Below are 13,599 nucleotides of genomic sequence, written 5' to 3' on the forward strand. Positions count from 1 at the left end.
GGACCCTGCTCTCACCGTGGCCGGCTTCCCTGCCCAGCACACAGCAGGAGCTCAATGCACATGTGCAAACGGGGGGGCGAGGGGGGCATGTGTGTGAATGGACGCCCGTGCGGGGTCTGTGCTCTCGTAGGGGCAACAGAGCTCAGGCCGGATTTATTTTTAAGTTTCTTTAAGTCGTCTCCTCCCCCAACATGGGGCTCGAACTCACCACCCTGAGATCAAGAGTCACGCACTCCGGGACCTGAGCCCCCGGGCGCCCCTGTTCTTATTTCTAAATGACAAACACTCAACATCATTTGGGGAAGACGTAGGCGATCTTGCTTTTTCCCTTTGGCATTCACGCCACATCCTCGGAGGGGGAGAAACACTAGTGTGCACCCCAACACGAGCTCCCTTGGCTCGGGGGAGTGAGAGCATCCATTACCACCTCGACGCAGCGGGAAACCAGGCAGGAAGACCACACTAGGTCCTGAATACAGGTTAGTCGCTACTTGTGAGAAAACAGGAGGAAAAAAAAAAATTCCAACCAAGAAGAAAATTGCTCCCTCCGCTCTCAGAAAGCCAGCACGTTCTAGCGGGGGGGACACGCTCAGCGAGGGAGCTCCCGGTCAGGGACTTAGGAACACGCAAGGGCCCACAGGGACACAGGCAGGGGCGACGCAGAAGGCTGAGCAGGGGTCGGAAGAGGTGAAGGCTGGGGACAGGGAGAGACCCGGGCAGTCCTAAGGGGGGGCCTCGGGGACGGGGACGCAGAATGGCTGGGGGGCAGGACAGCGGGGGGCGGGGCTGTGGCCACGTGAAGTGGGCCTGGAAGACGTGAAACTCCATCCAGGGGTCTTGGCCTGTGGCCTTCATTCTTGGGGGCCCCGGGGTTGGAAGAAGCCTATGCCCCACCTGAAGCAGTCACCCGGAACAGCTCGGGAGAGGCGGCGCGGGCAGGCCAGGGGCCCAGGGCGAGCCCTCCTCGGCCCCCCTGAAACGTCGGCAGGCAGACCCACAGCAAAGACCAGGCCAAGCTCCCCACCCCAGCCGATCGTTCCCCGTGGCCCCAAGGAAACCACCATGGAGGCCACGGCTGAGACCGCGGGGGGCCCAGAGCCCCGGGGTCAGTACACCGAAGTCGGGGAGCCTTAGGGTAAGACGTCCGGGTCCCAGAGCACCTGGGCGGCTCTCTGGTTGAGCGTCTGCCTTCAGCTCAGGCCATGATCCCGGGGTCCTGGGATCGAGTCCGCCCACTGGGCTTTCTGCTCAGCGGGGAGCCTTCTGCTCCCTCTCCCTGTGCCCCTCCCCTGCTTGTGCCTGCGTGTTCTCTCTCTCTCTCTCTCTCTCTAATAAATTGTGTGTCTCGTTAATTCTAAGATGCAAATTCTTTCACATTGTAACATCTCTGAGGTTAGCACCGTCTCACCGCCCGAGTGCAGACCCACTTTTCCTGCTGGTACACAAAGTAAGGCTGAGTCTATCGATGGCGTCACGGTGTCTGGAGACGGTGGGTGGGGTTTCTGGCACACAGGAGTGACTGGAAGCAAACGGGTGAAACCTACGTTTTTCAAAAGAACTGGGTCTCCAGAGAAATCACTTACCCTGAGGCTTTAATGGACGCAGCATAAAAAGAAAAAGAAAGAAAGAAAAGAAAGATAGAAAAAGAAAGAAAGAAAAATCAGGACTTTTATGGGAAATGTTTGTGTTGCTCAAACTGTTCCTCTTCCGGCTCAGCTAAACTTCTAAGCTGCTCTCAGCTGTAAATTCATTATTTTTGTTTGGCAAAAGGTTTCCAGATGCTCTACTCCCTCTGGCCAAAGAATTTCTAACAAAACCACTGACTCCCACGGGCCCTATGACTTCAAATTACATGTGAATAATATCAAAAAAGCAAACAACCCCATTTAAAAATGAACAGAGGACTTGAACACGCATTTCTCCTAAGACCTAAAAACGAGCCCACGAGCGCAAGAGCGGTTCCCCGTCACTCATCATCAGAGAAATACACGCCAAAACCACGAGATAGCACCTTGCGCTCATGAGGATGGCTAGTATCAAAAAGGCAGAAAACAAACACCGGTGTGGACGTGGAGAAACCGGGACCCACGGAAGCCCCCGGGAGCTGGGGCTCGGTTGCAGCAGCAGAAGCCTCCCCGCCCTGACACGTGGGCCCTGAGCAACGGGCGGACGGAGCTTCCCGGCATCGCGGCTCTAGTGGAAGCCACAGGAGACCACAACCCTTGTTCGGCCTCCAGGCTGAGAAACCTCAGAAAAGCCATGTGCCTCCTCTGGGCTCTGGTTCCCCATTTACTCCACTTTTATCCTCAAAACCAGGATTTCAGGAGAAAGACACTGGCTGTTGATCTGGGCTCTCGGCCTGCCCACCCTCCAGCTCCCCGCCCGGCCCCGACCACGGCCCTGACCACCTGTGGCTCCGGGGGCTTGGCTAGAGAGGGCCTCGGAGGAGCCTGGGGCCCTGGACCCCAGCTTTAGGAACCAGGGGGGAGAACTCACTCACCACCCGCTGTCTGCAGGGGCCAGCCTGAGGCCCCGAGTCCCCACCCCAGAGACCGCCCACCCAGGGCTGGGAGCTGCAGGTACACCCAGGCATTGGATCTACCCCACCCAGCGTCAGACCCCCTGTCCCCGGGGTGGGCAGGCGCTGCCAGGGTACCTCCCGGACACCGAGGGCAACAGCAGGACAGACCAGCACACAGGGCAACCTGGAGCTACAGACGAGGATGGGCTTTATTTACAAACATGTCACCTCCCCACCTCTGTCCCCAAGAGGGACAAGGGCCTGGGTCCCTCCACCTGACCAACCTAGGAGGTCGTAGCTTAAGTGCACCTGCAGTTGAGGCCGGGCAGGGCTCCCTCCTCGGGTGCCCTAATGGAGAAGACGGGTTACAGCTGGTGGCCACGGCTCCATCCTCCTCTAAATGGCCAGTCCTCAGGGCTTCACAGGGGGCGCAGGCCTGGGGTCCTGACCACACTGGGGTGCAGGGTGGGACCCGTGTTGGCAGGGCCTGGATGGTCACCCTCGGTTCCCCCCTCATCCCCATCTGGATTGTCCGGGTCACCTTCCCAGGTGGGGTGGGGCAGCTGGCAGGGAGTGGAAGAGCCTGAAGGGAGGTGCCGTGGGCTGGGAGGACGGGCCCCTGCAGAGACGCTCCTGGCTCTGCTCCCCCTACCCCCTCCCGCCCCCGGGGGCTCTGCAGACCCCAGGCCTGCTCCAAGGCATGTCTGTCCTGGGGCACCCTGACCCTGACCATACCAGGTGGGAAGGGCTGGCAGCGGGCAGCTTCCGGTGCTGGGCCTCGGAGGACACACAGGACCAGAGGTCCAGGCTCCTGGGGGCTGAGCTCTTCTCGGATTTGGGAGGGAAAATGTCCCAGCCCAGCAAGCAGTGCTGTGGACAGCAAGGGTTAAGGCGTCTGGCCTGTGGCAGGGCTCCCTTCCCCAGGGGGGCGCACCCCAGGGAGGGGGCTGTGTCCACACACTAGGGGACCCCAGGCCCTGGCCCTGACCTGAGACAGGAGGGGGAAGTCCATGGACAGTGGCTGAGCACTTCCCGGGCACCAGATGTGCCCCATGGCCCAGAAGTACCGATTCACTGAAGGGCCCCACTCACCCCACTGGTCTGAGGACCGTAGGCTGTACCCATTTTACAGATGAGCACCCCTTCCCCTCCCCACCGACCCCCACCCTGGCCAGGAGACACGAAGAATGTTTCCACGGGAGGCACCAGGAACTGGAAGGGCCTGCTCACATCTGTGCTCTGCCACCTGCTGACCTGAGCCCAGGCACCTCCCTCTGCCTCGGTCTCCTTATCTGACCCGCGGGAGGCTCCAGGACCTGCGCTCCTGGTTGCCGTGAGGGCTCCATGAGCCAAGCCTCCGAGGGGCCGCGCACAGCACACGGGAGCTCCAGGAAGGCGGCCCACGTACGAGGGGCGGGCGAGCAAGCAGACCAGGCGCGATGGGAGCGGCCCGGCCTCGCTATGTGGCCCTGGGACAGTCTCGGCCCTCCCTGGGCCTCAGAATTCATCTGGGGACCTGCCTCCGAGCCCAGCTCCACCCGGGCCCCATGTGGCCGCTCACCCGGGGCAGGGCCAGTGTGTCGGAGGCGTCGAAGCTCTTCCGCCGGTGGATGCGGTACTGGTGTGGAGGGTGGAGGACGGACAGCGGGATGCTCACCCTGCGGGAGGGGGCGGAGAGGAGGCACTGCGGGGCCAGTGTCCCAGGCCCGCCCTGCCCCCCTCGGGACTGGCCCGGCCTCAGGCTGGCTCCCTTCCTCGGCCGCCCCTGTGCTGCCCCCAGTACCTGCCTGCTCTGGCCACTCACCTGACATGCGCAGGCTCCAGCAGGGTCTCAGGGCCCCTCTGGTCCCGGGGGGTCTTGCACAGGCGGCAGGGGACGCCGGGGTCAGAAGGCACCAGAAACAGGCGTCGGTTGACGTGGTAACAGTACACGCCTGCGGGCCGTGAGCAGCAGCTCCCCTCAGCTGGGCCCCCACCTCCCCGAGCCCCTGCTGCCCCACCCCACACGCACAGGCACATACGGGTGTACACACACACACACATACACGACACAGACGTGCACGTGTGCTCACGTGACGAAACCAGCGGGACACAGGCTGGTGCCCTCGCACAAACGGGCATTTTCACACCCGTGTGCAGGCGTGACACACAGCTTCATACCACACTGGTGAACACACACGCACACCTGTAGCAGTCATCACACACAGCACACATGCGCCATCCACAGGCGTGTGCACACATGCTACACGTGCGGACCCGAAGCAAAGACAGGCACGGAGGAAAGAGGCGGCCAGGGCGGAGGAGGTGGGCGACACAGGGCCGGCCTGGTCCCTGGCCTCAGCTGCCCCGCAGCCCCCCAAGGTCTGCCTCACTGCACCTGGACCCCAGGCCCCCCAGGCCCCCGCCGCCTCCCTGGGCGCCTGGTGAGAACACCCACTCACATGCATGCTCTTCCTCCACGCCGCGGCTCTCCCGCACGCCTGGGGGCCGGGGCCTGCGAGGGGAGAGGGCTGAGCGCGAGCGGGCGGGGGGGGGGGGGGGGGGGGGGGGGGGGGCTGAGCCGCCCTCCCACCCCTCCCACCCCTGGCCACCCCTGCTCACTCAGGGTCGCTGTGAACACACTCCTCCTTGTTGGCCTCCCGGAAATCCTTCAGCTCCGAGAAGAAGGCATCGGGCTTGCTGGTGACGGGGGAGCTGTTGTCCAGCGACCCTGGAGGGGGCAAGCGGCGGCGCTGCTGTGTGGCTGGGGACGGAGACGGGGGCCGGCACTTGGGGCGACCCGCTTTGCCCTGCTGCCTCACACGACACACCAGTGGGGGCGCCCCACGCACCGCGACCGCCAGCTCCCCACCGAGCGAGTCGGTCCTCACGCCCGTCCCACCGTCCGCGCAGCGAACAAGCATGGATGGACGGAGCCAGGGCGGGAGAAGGGAACTAGATGGGTCGGCCTCGCGGGCCTCACGAGGCGGTGGGGGTGGCCCAGGCTCCTAAGAAACCTGAGACACGACATCGCGGAGTGACACGTGCCAGGAGGTAAGAGCCCTCGGGGGGAGCATGCGACCCAGCTTGCCGTGGACAGGACGGCTCAGCGGGCGGCAGACTAAGAAAACGCAATCGGAGCTGGAGAGAGTGAGTGTAGACAGTCCTGGCGGGAGTTGTTCCCACGCCAGCAGAGGGAAGGGCCGAACCAGGAGCCAGGAGCCAGGAGCCAGGAGCACGCAGAACGCAGAAGGGGGGTGGTGAGAGAGGGAGGGAGGGAGGGAGGGAGCGCGCAAGGGGGAGAAGTCACACGCGTCCCGCTGGGCGTCTCAGAGGCAGCGGGGCCTCTGCGGTCCTAGGTCCCCGGGGTCAGCGCACAGCAGCCCCACCGACCCCCACCGACCGAATCGGATCACCAGGAAGCACAGGACAGGACGGGGTAACGGCGAGGGACGCGCACGGCACAGCGCCCTGTTCTCCGCCATCCTACGCTGACGGCAGGTGGACGGATCGCAGGCACCTCCTCCGGGAAGCAGGCAGTGAGCTGACGGGCCGGGCAACGCTGGGGACAGGGCCCGCGTCCCCACCACCGCGGGGTCCCAGCAACCCCCGGGAGCACCTGCCTTCAGGAGGGAACTCCACCTCTCCGTGCCTCAGTTTCCTCCTTTGTGAAACAGGGAGCCACACAGCAAGGAGCCCTTACAAGTGCTGGGTGGGGGCCTACTACGCCTCGCGCACCGCTGAGCTCGGGCCCCAGAGCTTCGGCAAGAGGACGGCCACGGCGCTCGGCGCTCGGAGGAAGCGAACGCCTACCGTGGACGTCAGCTAAGAAACAGGGAAACGGGGCGACTCCCGAGAGCGAGCGATACAGAGAACGTCCAAATGACTCGCGCCACGGGGGTCAGGGGGTGACTACGACATGATGCTCACCGAAGGCCCTGCCTGAGCTGCGCCCTCCATGGCGAAAAGGAACCAGAGGGTGTGAACCTGGGAAGTGCTCCCCAGGCAGCGGGAACACAAGTGCAAAGGCCCCACAGTGACCACGAGGCTGCAGGTTCGAGGACCCGCAACAGACCTGGTCAGTCTAGATAAGGATGTTGGATTTTATTCGGAGCGCCCAGTCCTCTGACCCCCGTGATTAATACTTCATCCTGGCTGCTGCGTCAGAAATGGACAGTGATGGGGGGACGAAGCCGGAGGACCTGCCAGGCCTCTGAGGTTGCTGGGCGAGGGGGTGCGGGGGGGCAGGACAGTGTAAAGGGCCGACATGCACACAGACCGGGCCCGACCTGGTACCCATGCACAGCAGGGCAGCGCTGGCTCGGCGTGCGGGGCTCCGGCGGCATCGAGGCGTCGTACCTGCGATCCAGTCGTAGCCCAAGTAGGGCCTGAGGCGCCAGATCCCATCAGGCACTGCACACTCCTCACGGAAGGTCACTCTCGACTGGGGAGGGAGACAGAGTGGCAAGGGCTAGGCGTGCAGGCCCAGCCCGAAGGAGGCCCCGGGGCTTGGGAGCTGGAAGACAAGACTTTGGGCCCCAAACCCCATTGGTGTGTGACTCTGAACAAGGGTGGCCTCTGAGCCTCGGCCCTCCCATCTGTATAACGGGTTCATTACCTTCTTCCCAAAGCGCTGAGAGACTAACGGCCACCACTTCTCAGCACTTCAGCTGAGCTGGACACGCCCTAGGTACCTCCAGGAAGCCCCCCACCCTGGAGGGGAGCTGCTGCCGAGGGCATTCGTCAGATGGGGACAGTCAGGGTCAGGAAGTTGTCCTCCCACGTTACCTTGGGCGGCTGGCTGTGCCGGTCCAGGATGGAGCTCTGGGCCCGGGCCTCCTGGGGCACTGAGCCGGCCAGCCCTGCTGAAAGCTCTGAGTCATCTGGCTCTGAGATGGGCAGCAAGGGTGCCAAGCAGGGCTTCGGTGAGCCCAGGGACACTGGGTGCCGGTCCCTGGCAGACAGGAGAGAGGTGACCCCAGAGCTGGCCCCGCTGGGCCAGGACATACCACAGGTGGCGTCCTGCTGGGCGTCCTGCAGGCGGGAGGCTCTGAGGGCCACTAGAGACGTCTCCTGGGATGATGGGGTCTGGGAGTCCCAGCTGCTGGCGCCCAGGGCTGACTGGAACAGAGAGGCCCGGTCACCCCGGGAGCGGCCCAGCCACACACACAGCCGGCCTGCACCAGGCACAAAGGCCTGGCTCCCCATCCTCATCCTATCTTCATCCCCATCCTTATCTCCACCCCCCATCTTCATCCTCATCCCCATCTTCATGCTCATCCCCCATCCTCATCCCTATCCCCATTCTCATCTCTCCATCCCCACCCCCATCTTCATCTCCCTATCCTCATCCTCCTATTCTCATTCTCATCCCCATCCTCATCCCCATCCCCCCATCCCTTCATCCTCATCCCCATCCCCTTATCCCCATTCCCGTCCTCATCACCCCATCCCTTCATCCTCACCCTCTCGTCTCATCCCTATCCTCATCCCCCCACCTCATCCTCATCCCTGCATCTTCGTCCTCATCCCCGTCCCCATCCTCATCCCTGCTCCAGCCTCCGCAGGAGCCCAGGCCGGCCCCTTCTTTGCTGGGGCTGGTTTCTCTGCGCTGGGCGTGCTGCATGGAGGCCTGAGCTCCCACCGGGTCAGGCAGTCCCCTCGGCGCCCCTCGGGATCGCCAGGTGAGCACGCACCTCTGAGGCCACCCTGGCTACCGAGCGCCGCACAGCATCCTGCCCGGCCCACAGCTGCCTCAGGAGCGCCAGGTTGAGCTGCCGAAGCTGCACCAGGTCGCCCGCGTCCACCATCCCAGACATGTCGCGGGGCTTCCACGGGCGGCAGAGTCACCTCCAGGCCGGGTTCCAGGCCCAGCCCTTCTACCTGAAGAGGCGGCGGCTGACGGGCTGTGGAGCTGCCGCGGAGCCAGACCTGGAGCTGGAACCTGGGGCTCCGGTCCCCACTCTGCAGCCTCCAGCAGGTTATTGAACTGTTCTGTGCCTCAGTTTCCTCATCTGCCAAACAGACATGGAAACAGACCTCCTGAGGTCTCTGCGGATGAAACGAGGTCAGGCTGTGAGGCTTCGGTGCGGTGCTGGCACATGACGTCTGCTGTCCCCTGGCCAGGGCGTGTTCGCTCACAGGCCCGAAGAGGACGGTCCCCTGCAACGACCCTAGCTACCATGGCCCTGTAGTTTGTGGGAAACGACTAGGGCAAGGCTGAAGGGAAGCTTCCGTCCGTCCTACCACCCGCCCGTCTTCCCTGTCTTTTCACAAATGAAGAAACCAAAGTTGACGCACGTCACACAGCATATGAGTATGGGACAGAGCCAGGAGGTGAACCTGCATGTGGCTCCAGGACCCCGACACTCCAGCCCCAGCCATGCCGCTGAGGGTGCCTGGGACTCGCCCTCCTCCTCCTCTCCGTCCCCGTCCTCCTCCAGCCCCCTTGCGACAGAGCCAGGATGTGAACCCGAATGTGGCTCCGGGACCCCTGACACTCCAGACACTCCAGCCCCTGCTGTGCCGCTGAGGGTGCCTGTGACTCCCCCTCCTCCCCCTCCCCCCCTCCTCCCCTCCCCCCTCCCTCCTCCTCCCCTCCCCTCTCCCTCCTCCTCCCCTCCCCTCTCCCTCCTCCTCCCCTCCCCTCTCCCTCCTCCTCCTCCCCCCACTCCTCCCCCTCTCTCCCTCCCCCTCTCTCCCTCCTCTCTCTCCTCCTCCCCTTCCTCCCTGCCCCTTTGCCCCAGGGATCCAGGCTCAGGGACACAGAGGCCTCTGGAAGGATTTCTGCAGGCGGGGAGGGGGCTTCCGAGTGCCCTCAGGGATCCAGGGCTCGCCCCACCCGGGAACTCAGTCTCCCAGTGTGGACTCTGACAGCCACGGCCCGGCCCCCCACACTCACCTGGACCCCCCCCCCCCGCCGCCCAGGGGGGCCCGACGACCCGGGAGGGCGGGGAGGCCGCAGACGACGGAGGCCAAAGGCCGACCCGCACCCGGGTCCCGGCGCCCCCCTCCCCCGACCGAGCGCCCCGGGGCGGAGCCTGTCTCCAAAGAGAAGAGGGGGCAGCAGAACCCCGCGGAGCTCAGCCTCCCCGTTCCTCCCCCCGCGGAGTGCGCCCCCCGCCCCCGCCGCGCCCCCGCCGCGCCCCCGCCGCGCCCCCGCCGCGCCCCCGCCGCGCTCACCCACCGCCCGGAAGCCGCCGCCAGCCGCCGCTCCCGCCGCCCGGACTTCCGCCCGGCCCGCCCCCCGCGTCGCGGGCTGTGGGCGGGGCCCCGTCCGCGCGCCCTGATTGGCCAGGCTGCGGGCGGAGCCTGACGGTCCTGCGAACGTGATTCGGCGCCCGGCCGCGGCAGTTTCAACATTGGGGCGGGACTCACGGCGGGAATCAACAGCTGATTGGTCAGCCTCCGAGATCGCGTACGGGCCGTGGCGAATAAGGACGGGGCGCGCTCCGGCGGCCGAGCTCCGATTGGTCAGGACGGGCCGCGGCCGCGCCGCGCTCGCAGGCGGCAGCTTCGGGGCCTTGCGGCGGCTCCCGGGAGGGCAGGATTCCCCTGCGGGCGGCCGGGCGGCCGTGGGGGCGGCGGCCCCAGGACCTTCGTTCACACTTTCCTTCCAGTATTCATCTCCCTGCCTTGCGCGGAGAGGCGCAGTGCCGGGCCCTGGGCGGGGAGAGGAAGGGAGAGGGTCCCCGCGGGAGGGGGGAGGCGGCGGGGGCCGCGGGAGCCCGGGAGCTGACGTCCCGCCTACAGACCCGCCTGCGCCCCGGGGCCGAGCCCGCCCGCCGCGTCCGCCCGCCGCCGCCCGGTGACACTGCGAAACCAATGCGTGTAATTCAGCAAATGAAAGAGAAGAAAGGATAGCGGCGCCCGGGGGCTCGGCGGTGGAGCGTCGGCCTGGCCCAGGGCGCGACCCCGGGGTCCTGGGATCGAATCCCGCGTCCGGCTCCCTGCGTGGAGCCTGCGTCTCCCTCTGCCTGTGGCTCTGCCTCTCTCTGTCTCTCATGAATAAATAAACTCTTTAAATAAATAATGAAAAAGAAAGGAAGGGAGGACAGAGGAGGGAAAGAGAAAGGGAGGAGAGCAAGAGGATGGTTTGGGGTGCTGGACACGCTCTAGACCTGGACTGTGGTGAAGGCTGCACAACTTTGCTTTTGGGGGCTTTTTTTTAATGTTTATTATTTTTTTAAAGATTTTATTTATTTATTCATGAGAGACACAGAGAGAGGCAGGCTCCCTGATGTGGGACTCGATCCCAGGACCCCAGGATCACGCCCTGGGCGGAAGGCAGGCCCTAAACCACTGGGTCACCCCGGGGGTCACGAAGGCTGCACAAGCTTGTAAACTTGCTGAAATGATTTAATTGCACAGTGGATTTTATGGTGGGTAAATTACACCTCAATAAAGGTGCTGGGTTTTTTTTGTTGTTGTTGTTCTTTTTTAATCAAGCGCGTACGCACTATACAAACCAGTCATCCTACTCCTAGGCATTTATCCAACCAGGAAAAGACTGTCCATATGAAGATTTGCGTATAGATGTTTACAGCGGCTGTATCGGAACACAGGTCAAGGGACGCCGGGGGCCTCAGTGGCTGAGCGTCTGCCTTCAGCTGGGCGTGATCCTGGGGTGCTGGTATCGAGTCCCACATCAGGGAGCCTGCTTCTCCCTCTGCCTGTGGCTCTGCCTCTCTCTCATGAATAAATAAATGAAATCTTAAAAAAAAAAAAAGACTTTCTCACATAGGTGAGCAGATAAGTGGATAAACAAATGGTATATCCGTATAGTGGATACCACTCGGCAATAAAAATGAATGAATTTTTGATGTGCCCAATATGGATGCGCCTCAAGATAATTATGTTGCGTGGAAAAGAAAGACTATGTATTATATCTTCTATCTGTATAAAACTAGAAAATGTAAACAGATCTGTAGCGATGGAAAGATCCATGGTTGGGATCTATGGGATCTAGGAGGTCGGAGGGAAGGAGGCGTGATAAGGGGGCATGAGGGAACCTTGGAGGTGATGCATATGTCCATTGTCCTGGGTGTGGTGATGGCCTCACGGGCATATGTATGTCTCACTTATACACTTTAAACCTCCAGTTTATTGTATATAAATTATATCTTGATAAGGGACACCTGGCTGGCTCAGCTGGTGGAGCACATGACTCACATGACTCTTGGTCTTGGGGTCATGAGTTCAAGTCCTATGTTGAGCATAGGGCTTAAAGATAAATAGATAAATAAAATCTCGATAAGGCTGTTGTTAAAAGATGTGAAGCAGGGGCACCTGAGTGGCTCAGCCGGTTAAGTGTCTGCCTTTGGCTCAGGTCGTGACCCCAGGGTCCTGGGACCGAGTTCTGCATTGGGCTACTCAGGGAGGAGCCTGCGTCTCCCTCTGCCCTTCCTCCCTGCACGCACGCTCCCTCTCGCAGGCTCCCTCTCGCTCCCTCTCGCTCCCTCTTGCTCCCTCTCGCTCCCTCTCGCTCTCTCTGTGTCAAATAAAATATTTTAACAATTAAGTGAAAGATGTGAAGCAAGTAAACAACGAAGAACTTGGCCTCAAAAAAAAAAAAAAAAAAAAAAAAACTTGGCCTCGTTGGGTGCAGTGTGTCTGCCCCAGCCGGGAGGGACACAGGCCCGCCTCGTGCCGCCCCCTTCCCAGGAGGGCCCCGGAGGACAAGGACGAAAGCCAGTCGTCCCAGCGGACGCAGCTGCGCGAGGCACACTCGGTCACCCAGGCGATAGGAAGGGCTGAGCGGTGCGAGGCACGGACCCACCGCCCGGGCGGCTCATGATCCGGCTGGTGGTCAGGAGCAGGGGGACGAGCCGAGAGAACCAAGGGGGCGGAGGGGGCGGCGGGCACACTGTCTCACGTTTCAAATCCATCAGAGAACATGGGGGGGAGCCAGCAAACAGCTGGATGGGGGACATGCCGGAGGCCGGCTGACCCCCCATACCAGCCTATGCGGGGACAGCAGTCCCGGCCTCGGATGAAGTGGCCCCGGCTCGTCTCCGAGGGCTCAGGAGGTCCTGCTGCTGCGACTGTGAGCCATCTCCAGCGCCAACGGCCCCCCCCACCCCGCGGCAGGTGGCTGCGTCCGTCTGTCCTGGAGGGGTGCACCTCGTACTTCTTGAGACTGACGCCACTGCGCCCGTGGGGCCTCTGGTCCCCTGATATAGTGATGCCACCTCGCACCAAGGGACCTGGGTTCTGGCGAAATATGGACCACCGGGCATCCGACAAGGATCCACTGACCTCACCAGGAAGCCCGACGGCCACGGGCAGGGCCTGGATGGACCTGGCGGGGGCAGCGGGGATGCCCTAGCACACAGGGCCCAGGACGGGGGGCAAGTGGGGACCACTCCTGGCCCCGGGCTTCCTGTGCCCCGGAGGGTCCCTCGGCCTGGAAGATGCCACCGCCACCCGGTCGCCGGACCCTACTGTGGCGGCCCAGGGGCAGTCGCCGTATCCTGGGCACAGGCTCTGGCCCGGTGGGACGGGGTGTCGGGAGCCCCCTGGTGCCTGTGCCCTGGGGCCTCCACTCCCACTGGCAGCAGTGTCATCGGGGTGATGGGCTCCGATCCCCTGGGACGAAGTCGGGATCACCAGGAGCAGGATGCGGGAATTCGGAACCGTGGTGGGCAGGGGACCAGGCAGCAGCAGGGCCGTGACTCGGCTACCAGTCCCCCAGGCAGAGGCTGTGCTGCCACCACCTCCGGGGCCGCTGGATGGGGAGGAGGGACTGTTCTGGACGAGCCTCCGCGCCCCCGCACAGCCTTGTGGCCTGGCACCTGCCGCTCGGCTCCACCGGGGCTGAGGGACCCGCAGCAGGCCCAAGCTGCCACCCCCACCACCCCCTGCCACCCCGGCGTCCACCTGCCAACCCAGAAGTGCAGAGCCAGTGCCCAGGGCACAGCTTCAACTCGTGGGGGGAGAGGCGTGGAGCAGCCCCGCTCCCCCCCAGGAAACGGGGCCGACCCGCTTGTGTGGCCTCTTGGGGTCAGTCTGATTCTGTGGCACATCTAACGGCAACAGACTTTTATTTATTTTTTACGTGTATCTATTTATTTCTTTTTGGCATCCGACTCTGTAGTGCC

At 63.2% G+C, this 13,599-nt stretch overlaps 1 protein-coding gene across 5 annotated transcripts; it reads right to left on the bottom strand.

Annotated features, from left to right (window-relative positions):
• Positions 1-2,712: 2,712 nt before the first annotated feature.
• Positions 2,713-9,753, bottom strand: MIIP (migration and invasion inhibitory protein). 5 transcript variants are annotated; one of them, XM_072751176.1, is made up of 11 exons: positions 9,683-9,741; positions 8,197-8,514; positions 7,510-7,621; positions 7,289-7,389; positions 6,860-6,944; positions 5,123-5,231; positions 4,963-5,015; positions 4,326-4,455; positions 4,083-4,179; positions 3,257-3,391; positions 2,713-2,974 (listed from the first exon to the last, which is right to left on the bottom strand). In XM_072751176.1, the coding sequence occupies exons 2-11, from the start codon at positions 8,317-8,319 to the stop codon at positions 2,933-2,935; spliced, it is 987 nt and encodes a 328-aa protein (XP_072607277.1). In that variant the 5' UTR covers positions 8,320-8,514; positions 9,683-9,741; the 3' UTR covers positions 2,713-2,932. The 5 variants fall into 5 exon arrangements, with proteins under 5 accessions (XP_072607277.1, XP_072607276.1, XP_072607273.1 ...); XM_072751175.1 differs by having other exon boundaries at positions 9,687-9,736; XM_072751172.1 differs by having other exon boundaries at positions 7,289-7,621; positions 9,687-9,753.
• Between the last annotated feature and the right edge of the window lie 3,846 nt (positions 9,754-13,599).

Source organism: Vulpes vulpes, chromosome 2, assembly GCF_048418805.1.
Source record: "Vulpes vulpes isolate BD-2025 chromosome 2, VulVul3, whole genome shotgun sequence".
Classification (NCBI taxonomy): domain Eukaryota; kingdom Metazoa; phylum Chordata; class Mammalia; order Carnivora; family Canidae; genus Vulpes; species Vulpes vulpes.

Coding starts and splice junctions, on each gene's coding strand:
- MIIP (XM_072751172.1), bottom strand. CDS start 8,319: ATGTCTGGGATGGTGGACGCGGGCGACCTGGTGCAGCTTCGGCAGCTC. Junction 5,232..6,859: donor GGGCTACGACTGGATCGCAG/GTACGACGCCTC, acceptor TGCCCCCTCCAG/GGTCGCTGGACAACAGCTCC. Junction 3,392..4,082: donor ACACACTGGCCCTGCCCCGG/GTGAGCGGCCAC, acceptor TGCTGTCCACAG/CACTGCTTGCTGGGCTGGGA.